Here is an 18,239-nt window from a genome sequence, read left to right on the forward strand (position 1 = left end):
GTCCAAAGCAGGCTCCAGGCTCTGAGCCGTCAGCACAGAGCCCGACGTGGGCCTTGAACTCACAAACCGTGAGATCATGACCTGAGCCGAAGTTGGATGCTCAACTGACTGAGCCACCGGGCACCCGGAGACCTATTTTGACGTTGCTTTATAACTCAGAATTTTATTGCTTAGAAAACTTAGAACTGGGCATAAGATCAGTATTATTTTCACGCGTTCTTTTGAGTTTTTGACTTAGAACCACAGTGTCATTTTACTGTGATCGCAGTACACTGGGAAATTAAGCGTCTGCTAACTTGCACGAAGACCTGTTTTTCCAATGGGATTAGAGCTTTTGCAGCAAACTGTCGAAGACGTGACTAAGAAGCCAGGTACCTCAGCAGGACGTATGACGGCCCCAAAGAGTATGAACGGCATTAGAAACGCGGTGTGGACGTAAGCCCAGGGGTGAGACTCCTTCGTCCCTGCCTCACTCTGGTCCCTTTCCCCACCGTTCTGTGAACCGTCTTCCCACAGGTGGCCAGGCTGGAGCGGAACTTTTACCTCACTAAACGTGAACTAGAAAAGATCCAGAATGAGTTGGCAGTGATCCAGAGAGAACTGGAGGCTCTGGGGGCCAAATACGAGGCAGCCATTCTGGAAAAGCAAAAGCTGCAGGAAGAAGCCGAGATCATGGAGAGACGGCTGGTCGCTGCTGACAAGCTCATCTCGGGGCTGGGGTCTGAGAACATCAGGTCAGCGGCCGACGCGCTGTGCGCTAAGAGCTCTGAGACTCTGTGGTCCGTGAGCGAACGTCGCCGACGGACCGTCTCGCCATGTAGTCTTCACCCCGCGCTGCGTTTTTATCTGAACACCGCGTGGGAAAATTCCGATGTTACTGTTACCGTGTTTAGGGTGGCTGATGCCATTTTACGCATTCTGTGGTTTATTACATAATTACGAAGGGTTAAGGAGGCAGCGCAGCTGTGGAGACAGGGAGGCACCAGTGGCCTCTGGCAAGGCGCCCTCTGTCCTAGAAACGTTTACTTCTTAGTGACCTTTAACTAAGGCACCTAGTGAGCGCCTCCTGGGTGGGTCTGGACGAGGAGTCCGCCTCTGTTGCCGGACAAATCTCTTCTAAGGGCTCTTGTGTCTGGCTCAGTCCTGAGCTTCAGTTTTAAGCAGGTGGGACTGTTTGATGCCTAGGGGCAAGGCCATTTGGCCAGAGCTGGTCCGCTGGTAGTTTCCAATCCAACACCATAAAAGGGGTATGGAAAACACTAGAAAATACTATCTGCTTGTAGGAAACAAACCATTTTCAGTATTTCTAAAACCTCGAAGACTTTGGCCATTTACCAGAAGAGGCTAGGTGAAACATCTACTTCCTTTTATCTCGGGTAGAATTTTGTCACCAAGCGGGACCAGAGCTCATGAGTTCTGCTGGGTGTGTCTGTAAGTTATTGATCAAAGCGTTCGGAAACAACGTGATTACCACTTAATAAATAGCTTGGAGACTAGATGCATCCCGCAAATACTTGTCCAGCCCCCCAATTAGATGCTGGGTTCTGCTGAAACCTGCAATTAAACAAAGTCTTCCAAAACGCTGGGCTCACCAGGGTGGGGTGTGGCAAAATGACCTGGCAGTCTTTGTTTCTTTTTTTTTTTTTTTTTTTTTTTCAACGTTTTTTATTTATTTTTGGGACAGAGAGAGACAGAGCATGAACGGGGGAGGGGCAGAGAGAGAGGGAGACACAGAATCAGAAACAGGCTCCAGGCTCCGAGCCATCGGCCCAGAGCCTGACGCGGGGCTCGAACTCACGGACCGCGAGATCGTGACCTGGCTGAAGTCGGACGCTTAACCGACTGCACCACCCAGGCGCCCCGCAGTCTTTGTTTCTAAAAGGAGAGAGTATCTCCGACGATGTTTCCTTCTGGCTCGCCCCATTAGTGGCGGCTCAAGGCGGTTCTTCTAGAATGCTCCTTCTGATTGTGCCGGAAGATAACGGCTTACCGCAGCCCCCGTCTCCTGTGCCAGGTGGCTGAATGACCTGGACGAGCTGATGCACCGGCGGGTGAAGCTGCTGGGGGACTGCCTGCTTTGCTCGGCTTTCCTGAGCTACGAGGGCGCGTTCACGTGGGAGTTCCGTGACCAGATGGTCAACCAAGTTTGGCAGAATGACATCCTGGAGCGGGAGATTCCCCTGAGCCAGCCCTTCCGGTTAGAAAACCTGCTCACGGACGATGTTGAGATCAGCAGGTGTGTGTGACCCAGAGCCTGGAGGACGAGGGTGCCTTGGGGTGGGGGTCCATGTGGGTGTCACCCCGGCAGGACACAGCGAGGGGTGCAGCTGACTTGACTGCACAGAAGATCCGGCTTCCTGGGCCCTGAGGAGCGTTGAGCAGCCTGTGGATTGGTAGATTGTTCTGGAAGGCCAGTCCTACCACCGTTAGCACTTGGTTACTACTTGCACAAGAAAAATACATTTCCCTGTCACTGTTCCTTCCAGGTGGGGCTCCCAGGGACTGCCCCCCGATGAGCTCTCGGTTCAGAATGGCCTCCTTACCACCCGGGCCAGCCGGTTCCCCCTCTGCATCGACCCCCAGCAGCAGGCCCTCAACTGGATAAAGAGAAAAGAGGAGAAAAATAACCTGCGGGTACGGCTGGCCCCTCCCTGGGTGACCCCCGCCCTCCCTGCCTGTTCTCTCCCGCCATTTCTACCGTGACAGCCCCGGGGCCCCCGGCCATGCTGAGCTGAGGCGTCACCATCCTGAAGCCCTAGCCGAGCCAGCCGCCTCCCTGCCTGCCCACCCCGTCCCATCTCTGAGGGCTGCACGACCTGCCTGGGGCTCTGCTCGCTTACCTGGGCATGTCTTTCAGCTGCCAGGAGCTCGAAGGTGCACCCTACCCATCCAGGGCTTAGATGCTCATTTTTTTTTTTTTTTAAATTCTGGAAGGGAGGAACGATATCTCAGTATCTTTTGATTGAGATATAATTCACATACTGTAGAATTCACCCTTTGAAGCATACGGTTCGGCGGTTTTTTGTATATTACCTGCAGAGTTCTACAACAAACACCAGAATCTGTTTTTACCGCTACCCCCCAAAAGCAATGTTGCATGCTATAGCCACCGACCCACACGCTCCCCCCACCCCCCACCCCCCACCCCCCGGCCACCACGGATGTCTTTTATAGATTTGCCTCTCGTAGACATTTCATATCAATGGGATCGTATATGTGGACTTTTGTGTCTGGTTTCTTTCCCTCAGTATCATGTTTTCAAGCAGGTGTCCATGCTTCCTTAGTTTTCATCGATGGATAATACTCTGTTGCGTGGACAGACCACGTCTGACCATCCATTTAATCCATAGATGGACATCTGGCTTGTTTCTGCTTTTTGACTAGCATGAATAATGCTGCTGTGAACATTCGTGTGCAAGTTTTCTTTTTTTTTTTTTGGTGGACATATGTGTTTAGTTGCCCTGGGTGAAATTGCTGCGGTTTTTACTTTTTCCTTATTTTTTTTTTCCTGGTCCTTGCTCCCAAGTATGTACAGGCTGTTGGGGGGAAGGTCTGCCTCTAAGATACACACATAGCTATGGTGAGACAATTATTATTATTATTATTATTATTATTATTATTATTATTACTTTAATGTTTATTTTTGAGAGAGAGAGAGACAGAGTGTGAGCTGGGCAGGGGCAGAGAGAGAGACACACACAGAATCTGAAGCAGGCTGCAGACTCTGAGCTGTCAGCACAGAGCTTGATGTGGGGCTTGAACCCGCGAATCTGACCTGAGCTTGAACATGACCTGAGCCGAAGTTGGATGCTTAACCGACTGAGTCACCCAGGTGCCCCCGAGACAAATGTTAATGAGGAGATGCTTTAATGAAGAGCATGACTTTCCTCTTCCTCCCTCAGCCTGCCGGGGTCCTGAGCCATCCCCACGTAGCCCCCAGCCCCACCCCTGCCACCATGCTCCCACTTAAAGGGGGGGTGATTCCAGCTTAGGGGAGGGGGGGAGGCCAAGTTAGTGAACATAATGAAAGCAGGTGAAGGGAAAAGGAGAGGGAGGCCCCGGGGACTAGAAGAGAGGAGGAGTTTTCCCAGACGTTTTGAGGAAAGAGCTAGCAAAGCCGTCATGAGGTTGGAGGGAGGTGAAGCAAAGAGGCGAGTGAAAGAAAGATTTCTGCCGACTCTTCTTCTGTGAGACGGAAGGAGAATCTCTCGCGATCACTTTGGGCCGCTCAGAGCCTGAACCTAAGGGGTTTCTGGCTTCTGCGGGTCTCACGCTTTGCTTCTCTCCCGTTCTTTCTCCCCTCTGGTTCCCTCCACCCCCCAGGCACCGGCATGTCCCCTCCCCCCTCCGAAGGCCAAGGCGCTCTCCCTGCACAGTTGCCGAGGGCACAACTCTCAGTGCCTACCTCCGTCTTGCAGGTTGCTTCCTTCAATGACCCCGACTTCCTCAAGCAGCTGGAGATGGCCATAAAGTATGGAACCCCTTTCCTGTTCCACGACGTGGACGAGTACATCGATCCGGTGATCGATAACGTCTTAGAAAAGAATATCAAAGTCTCCCAAGGACGGCAGTTTATCATCCTGGGGGATAAGGAGGTGGATTACGACTCAAATTTCAGACTGTACCTAAACACCAAGCTGGCCAATCCCAGATACAGCCCGTCTGTGTTTGGGAAAGCCATGGTCATCAACTACACCGGTAAGGATGTACAGAACCTCAGTGGCGAATTAGGGTGGTTACCACGGAGACCACAAATGGGGACCAGAGCTTTCAGGGGACGCCGTTTCGTTAGGTGACCCCAGGTCATTCGCTCCTAGCCAGATCGCAACCGGTCGGTTCTTGGTGATGAAGGTTTGGGCGCCCCTAGGAAGGCAGCGGGGTACGTGTCTTGGGGCGTGCTGAGTCTGGACCACGGGCCCAGGTACCCACACCCGGAGTGGGGCGAGACCCTGTTATGCTGGGGCCGGAAGTTACTCCTTGTGGTGCACTGAAGTACGCGGCATGATTTTGGATTTCTGCCCTTCCTCTTGGCTGAGTTCTGTCAGGGACCGAGTGCTGTTTCTCCCGTTTTCTCGGGTTGGCCTGTACCTGCGTAAATCGGCTAATTAGGTTGGGTGTGCTTTCCACTCTGGCCCCCCAGTATTTATCTTGGGACCCCCCCACACACACTCTTGTCCCCCACAGGGTAGGCAGCGTCTCCGTGTTGTTCTGACGGTTTTGACCCGTGGCTTTAGGGTGATGGCAGGGCCGAGTCCTCGAGTTCCCAAAGGGCTGGCTCAGACGCAGCCCCAGCCTGTCCCGGGCGCAAGCGCGCAGCAGGCGAGGAGACGGGGTGCCCCGCAGTGACGGCCCCCCTCGCTCCCCAGTCACACTGAAGGGGCTCGAGGACCAGCTGCTGAGCGTGCTCGTGGCCTACGAGAGGCGCGAGCTGGAGGAGCAGCGGGAGCACCTCATCCAGGAGACGAGTGAGAACAAGAACCTGCTGAAGGATCTGGAAGACTCCCTCCTTCGGGAACTGGCGACCTCCACGGGGAACATGCTGGACAACGTGGAGCTGGTGCAGACCCTGGAGGAGACGAAATCCAAAGCCATGGAGGTGCGAACTGCACGGCAAATGCCCTGAGCCGGGGCCGGTGGGGGGGTGGGTGTGGTCCCGGACGCGCCTTTGGGAGAGCCAAAGGAGAGAGGAGAAAAGGAAAAATGTCTCCAAAGGAGAAAATTGGATTCCATGATCTCAGGGCCTCATTCCCGGGTCTTAGAAGCTGAGGCATTGGGGGAGGGTGGGGGAGGGGGGATCTCCACCTGTGCTGTCGTCAGATTTGGGCTCCTAGTCACCTGAGGATTTGCGTGATGAGAACAGGCCACCTCTGCTGGGGTGTGCGATGGGGAGGGGAGCCCTAGACGTGTTCCCAGGGACCCTTGTGCATCAGGCCAGCCTCTTTCAGTTGACAGTGATAGAAAACCCAGCCCTACTTGGCCTAAGTCAAAAGGGAATTTATTAGCTTAGAAAACAAAGCCCAGGGATGACTTCAGGCAGGCCTGGATCCAGGACTCTAAACATATCATTAGGACTCAGTTTCTCTCCATTTCTGGGCTGGGCCTTTTGTTGGGTTGGCTTCATTCTCTGCCTCCCCGTGAGCCAAGCCCCCCTCATGGTTACGAGGTGGGTGTGGCCTCATGCCCCCTCAGGTTCGGGTCCAAAGGGAAGAGTGGGAATCTTTACCTGTCCCTATCATGAAGGTTCCCCAGAGCCATTTAAGTCACGTCCCCACCCCAAACCGGTCCCACAGCCTGGTTTGTGGTGTGTGGACTGCTCGGGTCTGGGTTATATGCTCCCTCTCCTGGCGTTGGGGTGGACGCCACGTTTGGAATGAAAGGGGGACGTTGGAGTCTCCAAGTTCAAGTCAGTACTGTTATTAGAAGAACAGGGCACGGGGCGCCTGGGCGGCTCAGTCGGTTGAGCGTCCGACTTCGGCTCAGGTCATGATCTTGTGGTTCGTGAGTTCGAGCCCCGTGTCAGGCTCTCTGCTGACAGCTCAGAGCCTGCTTCAGATCCCCTGCCCCCGCCTCTCTCTGCCCCTCCCCCACTTGTTGTCTCTCTCTCTCTCTCTCTCTCTCTCTCTCTCTCAAAAATTTAAAAACAAAAAGAAGAGGAAGAGGGCACAGGTGCGGGGGCATCCAGCCACAGACGTCCAGGCAGGTGCTTTTCAAACCCCTGTGGGTGCTGCGTGGCTTTTCTTGCTGCCCCACCCACCCCTGCTCTCAGCATCCCTTACGCTTTTCTTAAGTTTGATTTATTTATTTTGAGAGAGAGAGCAGGGGAGGGGCAGAGAGAGAGAGGGGGAGAGAGAAGATCCCAAGCAGGCTCCGCATTGTCAGTGCAGAGCCCAATGCAGGGCTCGAACTCACAAACTGTGAGATCGTGGCCTGGGCCGAAATCAGGAGTCAGACACTCAACCGATGGAGCCACCCAGGCGTCCCGTGCATCCCTTACTTTCTTGCCCATTTCATAAGTCATCCTGGTTGTGGGTGTCCGTCTCCCTGTTTCCATGGCGACGCACATCTTTTCTTTAGGTGTCGGAGAAGCTCAAGCTGGCAGAGAAGACAGCCTTGGACATCGACAGGCTGCGGGACGGCTACCGGCCGGCCGCCAGGAGGGGGGCCATCCTGTTCTTCGTGCTGTCCGAGATGGCCCTCGTGAACGCCATGTACCAGTACTCTCTCATCGCCTTCCTGGACGTTTTTGGCTTGTCACTTAAGAAGTCGCTGCCCGATTCCATTCTCATGAAGCGACTGAAGAACATTATGGACACGCTGACCTTCAACATCTATAACTACGGTTGCACAGGTGAGCACCTCTCTGCACTGATTGGGACAAATGCGCTCTGTGCGTGTGCACCTCTGGCGTCTGTGTGTGTGTCCAGATCCCTTCTGTTGAGGACGTGAGGCAGGTTGGATGGGACCCCATCCTCACGGCCTCCACTTAACTGCACCTCTTTATTTTTTTAATTTTTTATGTTTTTTTAAAAAAATTTCATTTTTGAGAGAGAGAGAGAGAGAGAGAGAGAACGCGAACGGGGGAGGGGTAGAGAGAGAGGGAGACACAGAATCCAAAGCAGGCCCCAGGCTCTGAGCTGTCAGCACAGAGCCTGATGTGGGGCTTGAACTCATGGACTGTGAGATCACGACCTGAGCTGAAGTCCGACGCTCAATGGCTTGAGCCACCCAGGCGCCCCTGACTACACCTCTTTAAAGGCTCCATCTCCAAATATGGTCACGTTCCAAGGCACTGGGGTTAGAACTTCAACATGTGGATTTGGCTGGGGGGTGGGGGGGGCGATGCACAATTCAGCCCATAGCAGCTGGGCAGGGAAAAGGTTGAGGACTGTCGTTCCTCCAGGGCTTGTTTAAGTGGCCAACACCTGCAGCACACAGAAGAGTAGGATTCAAGTCCCAAGTGTTGACGCACATAGTTTTTTCCCCAAGAACACATTTCTTGTGTTTTCACAAAGAAGAAGAACTTTAATATTTAGCATCCCCCTACCAATAGTAAAGAATCTGTGGATGGAATGTGCTTGCTCCGCAGTGGAGGCCTGACAAACCGTGACCAGCAGGCCAGATCTGGCTCACTGCCCGCTTTTGTGAATAATGTGCTGTTGGAACACGGCTGTGCCCACTTACGCCTATACGGTCTGGGACCCCTTTCCTGCTGTAATGGCAGACGAATCGTTACTACACAGACCGTCTAGCCTGAAGAGTCAAAAATACTTCCTACCTAGCCTTTTGTAGGAAGCTTGCTAACACCTCTTCTAGACTGTAACAGACAAGAACTTGCACTTAGAGTTAGGCGAACGACCAGTTTTCCATCGAGAAGGTGGCTCCGGACTTCTATCACACGGTTCCCCCGTTGCCCTGCGCTTCCCGGGCCGGTGTGGCAGGTGCCGCCGTAGATAGGGCCGTTGCGCACGCGCAGGAGCAAGCGCCATCGCAGCTGGCCCTTGGGCACCACATGCGAGCTGAGCCCGCAGCGTCTACACGCGCACAGCCGTGGACACACAGAGCAGAGAGGGCCAGATGCAGGTGCGCTGCTCCCTTGTTTCATTTCATCTCTCTTACATTCGAGGCTGGTGTGCATAACAAACTCCTTTTTTTAAAGCAAATTTACTTTATCCGTACCCTCTGATGTTTCCCTCCAGGGCTGTTTGAGAGGCACAAGTTACTCTTTGCTTTCAATATGACGATCAAGATAGAGCAAGCGGAAGGCAGAGTCCCGCAGGAAGAATTAGATTTCTTCTTAAAAGGTGACAAATGTGTCCCCTTTTTCATTCTTCCCAACTCCCTTGCCCCACATTGCCCACGCACACATCTAAGTTCATTAACACAAACCACAATAATAACAAAAACTCTCCTTGGAACTTGGCTTCCAACAGCCCCGCTTTCCTAAATATTTCAGCCTCAGAAGGCTGCCTTGAGGCCGGCAGTCACGCTGAGCTGCCCGGCTGGGGTCCCGGGCCGAGAGGAGGCAAGCCAAGTATACCTCCTGCCTTGTCCAGTCCCCGCTGGAGACGAGGATTTTTCCCTGGAGCGGGAGGAGTGAAAGCACTGAGCTGCTCACTCTTCCCGGCACGTTACTGCCAGCCGCTTACTTCTCTTCTTCTGTCGTGACCAGGAAACATTTCCCTGGAGAAAAGCCACCGGAAAAAGCCCTGTGCTTGGTTGTCTGACCAGGGATGGGAAGATATCATGCTTTTATCAGAAATGTTCTCGGACTCCTTTGGGAATCTTCCCGATGATGTTGAGAAACATCCCGCTGTCTGGCAGGAGGTGAGATCACGTTCTGTCTCTCCTCCTTCCCTTCCCTGCGAATCAGTCATCTTGAGACCCAAACCGTAGCCCCTTTGTGAGCAAGAAGATACTCCTTTGTGTGACTCACTCAGAGTGTCGTTCTCACCCTCCATGGCGCTTGATTGAATTCTCCTTTATCTAGTTCAGCTAGCGTTGCGGGAGAACCACCCAACTGTCCTTCTGTCTGTCCACCCATCCGAGAAATAGGCATCTACCATGGAGCACAATCCTTGACGGGCACTAAGGACTCAACAGCGAAAACGATTCAGCCCCTCCCTTCCTGAAGTTCTTAGTTTTGGAGCAGGAGGTAGAAAATGACAGAGCTGTCTAGAAGTGACCGGAGGTGCATGCTTCTAAAGATTTCATTCCTTTACAGTGGCTTTTGGGACCTTCACAGAAAAATGGAGGCTCTAGCGCTTCTGTGTTGACACCACCACGTGTGTCTTTTGCTTTCCCCAGTGGTACGACCTGGACTCCCTCGAGCAGTTCCCATTCCCCTTGGGATACGATAGCAGCATCACCCCTTTCCAGAAGTTGCTTATTTTGCGCTGCTTCCGTGTGGATCGGGTGTACCGGGCGGTGACCGACTATGTGACTCTAACCATGGGAGAGAAGTAAGTGCGTTGTTGTGTTTGCTCGGCCCTTCTGTGGGGTCCTCCCCTGCGCCCCTCCCCCCAGCCTGAACTCACAGCAGTGATGGGCCAGCTTCCGAGGGAACTGCCACCACCCTGTCATTGAGCGCTCTTCTGTGGTCACCCTCGTACCGCTCCGTTCAGGAGAAATACCAGGTGAGGCACACGCGTGAAGTTTTCTAGGAGCCGCATTCAAAAAGGAACAGATAAAGGTAATTTTAATACCATTTTATTTGACCTGATACATTAAAATATTATCATTTTGACATGTAATTAATACGAATATTATCAAGATATTTTACGTGATTTTTTTTTTTTTTTTTTTGGTTTGCTTTTGGTATTAAGTCTTCAAAATCTTGTGTGAATTTACGCTTACAGCACCTCTCAGTTTGGACCGGCCACACCTGAAGTGCCCAATAGCCACACGTGCCTACCGGCTTCCATACTGGACGGCACAGCCCCAGAACCGAAGTCAGGCATATAATTTGGGGCTGCAAACCCAAACGTGCCTTCATGGCCGGCAGGTGATGGAAATGAGTGTGCCAGGCTGGGTGGGGACTGTGGCAGCTCGGACAGGTCAAGTCCTGGTTCACAGGGGCAGCTGCCCCTTAGCTGGACTGACACCAGCTGACAAGGGGGGCCCAGAGTGGCTGGATCCTCGGACTCTTTGAAAGAAGCTAGAAATTTGGATTCCTACACGAAGTCTCCCAGGTCTGATGTGTTGGTAACTAATTTTCAAATCTTGAGAAGTGGGCCATTCAGGACACGCCTGTGGCGTTGTCGGCGTGGAGCCTCTGGGTCCTGTGCCGAGGGGACGTCCGCCCGGAAGTCCCCCCCCATCAGGTGGCGCCCCCATGGATGTGCCTGGCTGTGCTAGGGGGACACAGCAGGGCTCGCGTCGCCCAGGGGTTCACCCTCTTGTGTGACATGTGCGTCAACATGGACTGTAACCCGGTGGGAGCTATACCCGAAGAACAACCAGAAGGTTCTGGAGGCGGCGCGGTGAGCACGCCGTGGCTGTCCTCTGCGAGAGTCCCTGCTTTGTTCCCTCCGCCAGGTACGTGCAGCCCCCGATGATCAGCTTCGAGGCCATCTTTGAGCAGAGCACTCCGACCTCGCCCATCGTGTTCATCCTCAGTCCCGGCTCTGACCCTGCCGGTGACCTTATGAAATTAGCCGAGCGCAGCGGTTTTGGAGGAAACCGCCTCAAATTCCTCGCCATGGGTCAAGGTCAAGAAAAGGTAATTCGTTGTTGGAAGGAATAAGCTCTAAATTTGGGCGAGGTCCCCGGGGTGAGTGAGCTGGGCGCAGTTCCCGTCCCCTGAGCGGCAGGTGGGCAGTGGTGTGGTCCTGGAGCGGGCATGCTGTCACCGCCCGGCCTTGCTGGCCGCTGTGCTGCTCTGTTGCTTCCAGAGTCCATTCACACGTAGTTGTCCTCTCTTCCAGTCTCCGGACATCCCTGTTTTGGGTCAGGGTGGTCACTGCCCCCGCGGCATGGCCGCAGAGGCGGTCAGGGTGCCGGCTTCAGAGAACCTGGAGCTCTCGGGGCTGAGGGGGGCTGGCGGGTGCAACATGCTGGCTCATCTTCCAGGTTGGGACCGGCCGTGTGGCTCAGGCGGCCCTGAGGGGTCCTCAGAGATGGGTTCTTTGAGGGCAGCCCCCGTAGCTCCTGGGTCACTGGCTTCTTTGTGGCCTCTCCTGGAGTGGGCCCTCCTGGGGGCTCGGAGCGGGTTTCTGGGAGAGCACGGGCTCAGTGTGGCTTTGGGACACCAACTCCTCCCCTCTCTCTCTCCGTCGGTGCAGCTGGCCCTACAGCTGCTGGAGACGGCGGTGGCCCGCGGGCAGTGGCTGATGCTGCAGAACTGTCATCTCCTGGTCCGCTGGCTGAAAGATCTGGAGAAGTCCCTGGAGAGGATCAGCAAACCCCACCCAGACTTCCGCCTGTGGCTCACCACAGACCCCACCAGGGGCTTCCCCATTGGGATTCTGCAGAAGTCTTTGAAGGTTTGGTTCAGGACAAACACCCGTCCCCACAGCCCTGTTCCTCAGATTGCTACCATTCTGCTGTCCGTGTGTGCGTGTGAGCGAGCGCGTGCTTGGAAGTAAACCTACAACGCAGCCAGACCTTCACGGCCACCCTTTCCAGTTCCGTCTTTCCCTCTCTTCTTCAGAGACAAGCACTGTCCCGTACTGCGTGACAGTTACGACTCTCAGGCCTGTCTTTACCACTTCCTTCCACATGTATCCAAAATAATACCTAGGTTCGTTTTCCTGGACTTCACATTTATTAAACCTTCTTTTTCTTTTCGATGACAGGCCCGCCCTCAGCTGCACTACTCTAGTGGTTTACACGCCCCATTTAACTTACTCCCCAGACAAGTTTTGTGTGGCAAGATTTTGTCATCTGTCACCTGGGGCAGATAGAGGGAAAACTTGGTGACGTCCGTTTTGCATCTGAAGCTCCCACGGGCTTCTTTCACTTCTCTGGGTCATCTGATGAGCGGGAGTCAGAACCACATCTAGTCCCTTATCTTCTTTGCCCGGGTCCTTATAAGAGACTTTTGCTGCCTGGGGAGCAGGAGAGATGGCCACGCAGGGATGGAGGGAAAGCCCAGGTGTCTACATTTTGCGCCCTCTTCAAAGCTGGACTCGTGGGTCTGCGGTTTCCGTCACGATTTGTCTTCTCTGCTGACAGGTTGTTACGGAGCCACCCAACGGGCTGAAACTCAACATGAGAGCGACTTACTTCAAGATCTCTCCTGACATGCTGGAGCAGTGTCCGCACCCTGCTTTCAAGTCCCTGGTCTACGTGCTGGCGTTCTTCCACGCGGTGGTGCTGGAGAGGAGAAAGTTCGGGAAGATCGGGTGGAACGTGTACTATGACTTCAATGAGTCTGACTTCCAGGTTAGGACGCAGTGGCTGCTGCTTCTCCCAAGAAACTTCCTCCTCGGCCAGCCTGTGTCACCCCCACCCCTTCTCCGAGTTGTGAACAGCCGCGGTGTTCTTGCCCACACTTGAGGAGAGGGTCAGAACGTGAGCGACTCTGTGGGCTGGAGCACAACCATGCCTGTTCCTTGTCTTTTAAGGTCTGCATGGAGATTCTGAACACATACTTAACAAAAGCCTTCCAGCAACATGACCCTAGGATCCCGTGGGGCAGCCTCAAGTACCTGATCGGAGAGGTAGGAGTGTCTTGGGGGACCCATCATGGACTACCTCCCAGGGCTGGAGCTGGGCTGTGGCCTGGTGCCCTTATGAGTGACCTCTGAGACCTCGGTGACTCCCCTCTTGCTTCTGCTGCGTGTCAGCTGCAAAGTCTCTGTGGAATTCTGCTGGCTCATCACCCGATCGTCTTTCTCCTAAGTGGGCTCCGTCCACATGGAGGTTCTGTGGATTCATCATCCTGGGGGCCGTGTTCTCTGGGTGGGGGGGGGGGGTTGGCAGTTCCCCTCCTCGCCATGCCTTAGGCGTGTCGTCGTAGCCTCGCTCCCGGTCGGTGGGCGTGGAGGGCTACCCTGGAGACCATGACTTTAGACAGGCCTTGTGGGAATGCCTCCCCCGTGGCCTGCATGTGCTCACGCAGGGGCACCACCAATTCCCAAGGCCAAAGTGGTGGCTGGCTTCTTTGTTGTTTTGTTGTCTCTTCACTACGTTTTGGGGATTTTGCAAATGGCACACTGGCTTCCAGGACCCCACAAAGTTGCACAAGCCTCTTGTGCGCAGTGGGCCAAAGGCATGTGATCAACATGGTTTGAGCTGCACAGCAGCCCGGCCAGCAGGAGTCCCCCCCGAGGGCACATCAGGTCTCAGGTGGGTCCTGGGTTCCCGGCCAGCTCTTGCTCTCGGTCACTCAGGTCATGTATGGAGGACGGGCCATCGACAGCTTTGATCGGCGCATCCTGACCATCTACATGGACGAGTACCTGGGAGACTTCATTTTTGACACTTTCCAGCCATTCCACTTCTTCCGGAATAAGGAGGTGGACTATAAAATCCCCGCCGGCGATGTGAAGGAAAAATTTGTTGGTGAGATTTCTCAGGCATCAAAATATATGTTAGAAGTTTTTTCTAAGACCGACCGTACATCTCAGCTGTTCTGTTTTCTGCGGTTGGCTTGATGGCTCTTCTGACCCCTCTCCTGGGGGGATCCTTGGCTGGTGGGCGTGCTCCGTTATGTTTTGTAGGGGGCCCAGCAAGTTCTTTATAGCCTCAGCACTGATGTAGTTAGTTTAGATTTCCCCGTCCTGGGGTGATGACAAATACGCCACATTCCGCCTGAAGGGCAGAGTGGGCCCCAGGAAGTTCACGGAGCCATTTTTGTCATAAGAAATAAACGCGGAGCTGGATGGGGCGTGGTAGTGTGGAATTTTTATTTAAAAACACGCCACCCGCTACGCAGTGGAAATTAGTTTTGCGTATCTGGGGATGTCGAGGCCACGCAGCCGCAGAAATTGAGGGCTGTGTGACGGTGTCCTCTCCGTCCCGATTATAGAAGCCATTGAGGCCCTCCCGCTGACCAACACACCTGAAGTGTTTGGTCTTCATTCCAATGCCGAGATTGGATATTATACTCAGGCGGCTCGAGACATGTGGACTCACCTGCTGGAGCTGCAGCCTCAGACAGGTAAAGTCGGCCGCGGGGACTGAACTAGCGTGGTTACGGTGGAAGGGCGTTGTTGGCCCAGAGGGCTATTGGTCCTTGTGGTTTCTGTAGCGTCGATGCCTTTCCTAGAACCAGAAGGCTCAGGACGCCCCCGTCCTAACCCTCAGATGCCTTGCTCTCCCTGAAACGTGTCCTGGTTTTAGGGGAATCCAGCAGCGGCATCAGCCGAGATGATTACATTGGCCACGTTGCCAAGGACATAGAAAACAAGATGCCCCAAATCTTTGACTTGGACCGGGTCAGGAAGCACCTCGGGGTGGGACTGTCCCCCACTTCGGTGGTGCTTCTGCAGGAGCTGGAGCGCTTCAACAAGCTCGTCACGCGGATGTCCGGGTCTCTGGCTGAACTTCAGAGGGTGAGCACGCCCCTCGTGTGCAGACCTCTGCCTACACGCGGTACCCGGTTTTCCCACGGTCCTGCCTGACCGCTCTTGACTCTGCGAACAGGCCTTGGCCGGAGAAGTTGGAATGAGCAACGAGTTAGAGGACGTAGCCAGATCTCTCTTCCTCGGGCAAATCCCTAGCATCTGGAGAAAGCTGGCCCCTGACACGTTAAAGTCCCTTGGAAACTGGATGCTCTACTTCCTGCGGCGGTTCAGCCAGTACACGTCGTGGGTAAGTGAGAGACCGCAGTCGGTGCGTCAGTTCGAGGCTCAGCCTGGACCACCCCCCCTCCCCAACCACCTCCAACCCCTCTCCGGCGCCCCGGAGGTACCTTCTATTAGCAGTGACTGGGTGCTCGAGAAATGGCTTCTGACTCTACAAGCATACCTGTATCTTTTTTTTTTCCTTTTCTTTTTGTTTTTAAGACTTTGAAGCCTATTATGCACAACTTGATTTGTTCGTCTCAGAGTCCATCTTGGCCACTGCCCATCTAAGTGCATTTAGGTCGACCTTATTCTTTTAAGGGGACTCCATTTGACAGATATTCCATGTCCTTTCGCCTGCTGGACATTTGGGTGGTTCCCTTTGGGGTTTCCCCCCCCCCTCTATTTTGCCGATACAACATTCTGGCGCACGTACCTTTGCATGCACACGAGTATATTTCACAGGTAGGTCCCTACAGCTGAAGTGTTGGGTCTCAGTGTGTGCGTTTTGCATTCTTTTTAATATTTTTTAATGTTTATTTTTGAGAGAGAGAGAGAGAGAGAGAGAGAGAGAGCATGAGTTGGGGAGGGGCAGAGAGAGAGAGAGGGAGACACAGAAGCCGAAGCAGGCTCCAGGCTCCGAGCTGTCAGCACAGAGCCCGATGCGGAGCTCGAACTCACGCACCGTGAGATCATGACCTTAGCCGAAGTCAGATGTTTAATCGACTGAGCCGCCCAGGCACCCCAATGTGCATTTTACATTCTAACAGCTCTTGTCACATCGTCTTCTAGAGAAGTGGAAACCATAGCGAGTGAACACGATTATTTCCTCCCCTTGCTGCACCATGTGTGTTCTTAATATTTTGGATCTTTTTTTCCTGATAGGTAAACGATACTATGTTTAGGTGTGTGTTTCTTGAGTTATGGTGAGGCTGAGCATATCTTACACACATATAGCTGTTTCGTGTTTTTCTGTGAATTGTCTTTTCGTGTCTTGATTTCATTTTTATCAAGTTCTCTACCTTCTTAAACTGATGTTTTAGAGCTCTTTGTGTATCCAGGAGATGGGCCCTTGGTCTGCTGGTGTTGCAAGTGTTTCCCCCCCAGCTTGTCAGCATCTTTTGATTTTTGCCTATGGCACTTCTTCCGGAAGGAAGTTTTACATTTTTATTTGCTCAAATGTCTCGGTCTGTTCTTTTATGGCCTCTGGGTTTTGCATTTGCAACTCAAGATCATGACAGTGTTCACTGGAGAGCCGACCTGGTACTCTCGTGGTTTTATTCTTTAATATGTAAGTCTCTGCTCCTTCTGGAGCCGGGTGGTCCAGCTTGTTCTCCCAGACAGGCTGCCGTTGTTCCGACACCGTCTTTTTGCCGCGAAGGTGAACTGTGTCTTTTATCCTGACCCGATCTTCTGGTCAGCTCTGGCCCTGGCATTTGGTGGCGGCCCCGGTCTCCCGCTAACTTGCCCCCTGCCTTCAAGGTCACTGAAAGTGAGCCCGGCGTGATGTGGCTCTCGGGGCTACACATCCCGGAATCCTACCTCACGGCCCTGGTGCAGGCCACCTGCCGGAGGAACGGCTGGCCGCTGGACCGCTCCACCCTGTTCACGCAAGTGACCAAGTTCCAAGATGCGGATGAAGTGAACGAGCGGGCAGGACAAGGTACGGTCAGCTCCCTCTCGGCTCTCCCTCCCCGAGCCGTCCCCCATTCAGAGGAACAAGCATGGTGCGGGCGGAAACGGGCCAGGCCGGGTGTGAAAGGAAGGCTGCTGCGAATATTGGCTGTATGTGTGCACGGTCTGTGTCTCGATCTCTCTGGGGGTCGATACGCGCGTTTCTCTTCCAGTTCCAACACTGAGACCTGGGGTTGATGTCGGGAGGGACCTGAACCACGTTCGCCCTGCTCGTTTGCAAAGTGGCTCCTGGGTCAGAATTAGATGGGTCAGAGAAAGGAGGGCCCGAGGGCTTCCCTGGAAACTTTGAGGGGCTGGGGGCGTGGGAGCCAGAGGGCAGGTTGGACTAGGTTCGACCCATGAAATTACGATGTCAGTTCTTGTGACACTGGTGACTGACGCTGCCGTTCCCCAGGGCAGTGCTGCCGCCATAGTCGGAAGACATTTACCCGTGAGCCACAAAAGCCCTGTTGAGTGAGCTTAGAGATGGGGTTCACGGTGGAGATTCAGGGATGCTCACTGAAGCCTCGGAGGAACTCTCTGGGCAAGTGACTGTCCTCTCCTCTGCCACTGTGTGTGTCTGCCGTGTTCTGTTCCCCAGACACCATTTTCTCGGTGAGGCTTGGACTTCCTCTCCGCACTCCCTCTTGGCCCACCGCCAAGCTGTGGTGCTTCTGTCTTTATAACCTGGGGGCCCAAGCAGTCTAGGTCTGTGTGCCCTGAAGCCTGGCTGGTGGGGGAGGCAACTCTCCCTCGTCTCCTTTGCCAAAGCCGTGGGGAGGGGAGGCTCACGGCGTCTACGGTGTCCTTCCGAAAAGGGAAGAAATGACGGCCACGTCTTTTGGACAAAGGCCCGGGCTACGTCTGGGGGAGGAGGGCGAGGGAGTTGCCTCTGTGTGTGCACTGTGGACATACCTAGGGCCACTGTGTGCACAGCAGAGTGGCCGGTGCCTCCACATAAACCCTGGGCTCTTCCCGGGATATCCAGGATGCTTCGTCTCAGGACTGCATCTCGAAGGCGCTGATTGGGATGTAGAAAGAGGATGTCTTATCAAGAGCAAACCCAAGGTGCTGGTGGTCGACCTGCCGATTCTGAAGATCATCCCCATCGAAGCCCATCGCCTCAAACTACAGGTAGAAGGCTGACGCCTGTTCCTGGCTCCGTCCTCCCCTCCCCGCCCCCCACCGGGGGCACGGTTGGGGGGGGTGGGGGGGGTTGCAGTTCAGTCTTACCCTTTAAGCACCCTTACAGGTACTTAGCCTTTTGTGGGAGGGGGGGAAGCCCCGAGACAGGACAACAGCGTGGAGCCACCTTCCAGGAAGACACATGCATGCGAA

General features: G+C 54.1%; 1 protein-coding gene across 1 annotated transcript in view; it reads left to right on the plus strand.

Annotated features, from left to right (window-relative positions):
- DNAH10 (dynein axonemal heavy chain 10) overlaps positions 1 to 18,239 on the plus strand; it is a 152,141-nt gene that overhangs the window by 133,164 nt on the left and 738 nt on the right. Inside the window, exons 60-78 of the mRNA XM_058691462.1 lie at positions 517 to 734; positions 2,015 to 2,236; positions 2,487 to 2,634; positions 4,419 to 4,698; positions 5,367 to 5,596; positions 7,075 to 7,348; positions 8,697 to 8,801; positions 9,170 to 9,324; positions 9,805 to 9,959; positions 11,035 to 11,218; positions 11,781 to 11,981; positions 12,673 to 12,882; positions 13,065 to 13,160; positions 13,833 to 14,004; positions 14,471 to 14,602; positions 14,785 to 14,996; positions 15,088 to 15,255; positions 16,710 to 16,890; positions 17,890 to 18,035. Of these exons, the coding sequence (XP_058547445.1) occupies positions 517 to 734; positions 2,015 to 2,236; positions 2,487 to 2,634; positions 4,419 to 4,698; positions 5,367 to 5,596; positions 7,075 to 7,348; positions 8,697 to 8,801; positions 9,170 to 9,324; positions 9,805 to 9,959; positions 11,035 to 11,218; positions 11,781 to 11,981; positions 12,673 to 12,882; positions 13,065 to 13,160; positions 13,833 to 14,004; positions 14,471 to 14,602; positions 14,785 to 14,996; positions 15,088 to 15,255; positions 16,710 to 16,890; positions 17,890 to 18,035 (3,489 nt within the window). The remainder of the gene's footprint in view (positions 1 to 516; positions 735 to 2,014; positions 2,237 to 2,486; positions 2,635 to 4,418; positions 4,699 to 5,366; positions 5,597 to 7,074; positions 7,349 to 8,696; positions 8,802 to 9,169; positions 9,325 to 9,804; positions 9,960 to 11,034; positions 11,219 to 11,780; positions 11,982 to 12,672; positions 12,883 to 13,064; positions 13,161 to 13,832; positions 14,005 to 14,470; positions 14,603 to 14,784; positions 14,997 to 15,087; positions 15,256 to 16,709; positions 16,891 to 17,889; positions 18,036 to 18,239) is intronic.

This window comes from Neofelis nebulosa, chromosome 11 (assembly GCF_028018385.1).
Source record: "Neofelis nebulosa isolate mNeoNeb1 chromosome 11, mNeoNeb1.pri, whole genome shotgun sequence".
Lineage (NCBI taxonomy): Eukaryota > Metazoa > Chordata > Mammalia > Carnivora > Felidae > Neofelis > Neofelis nebulosa.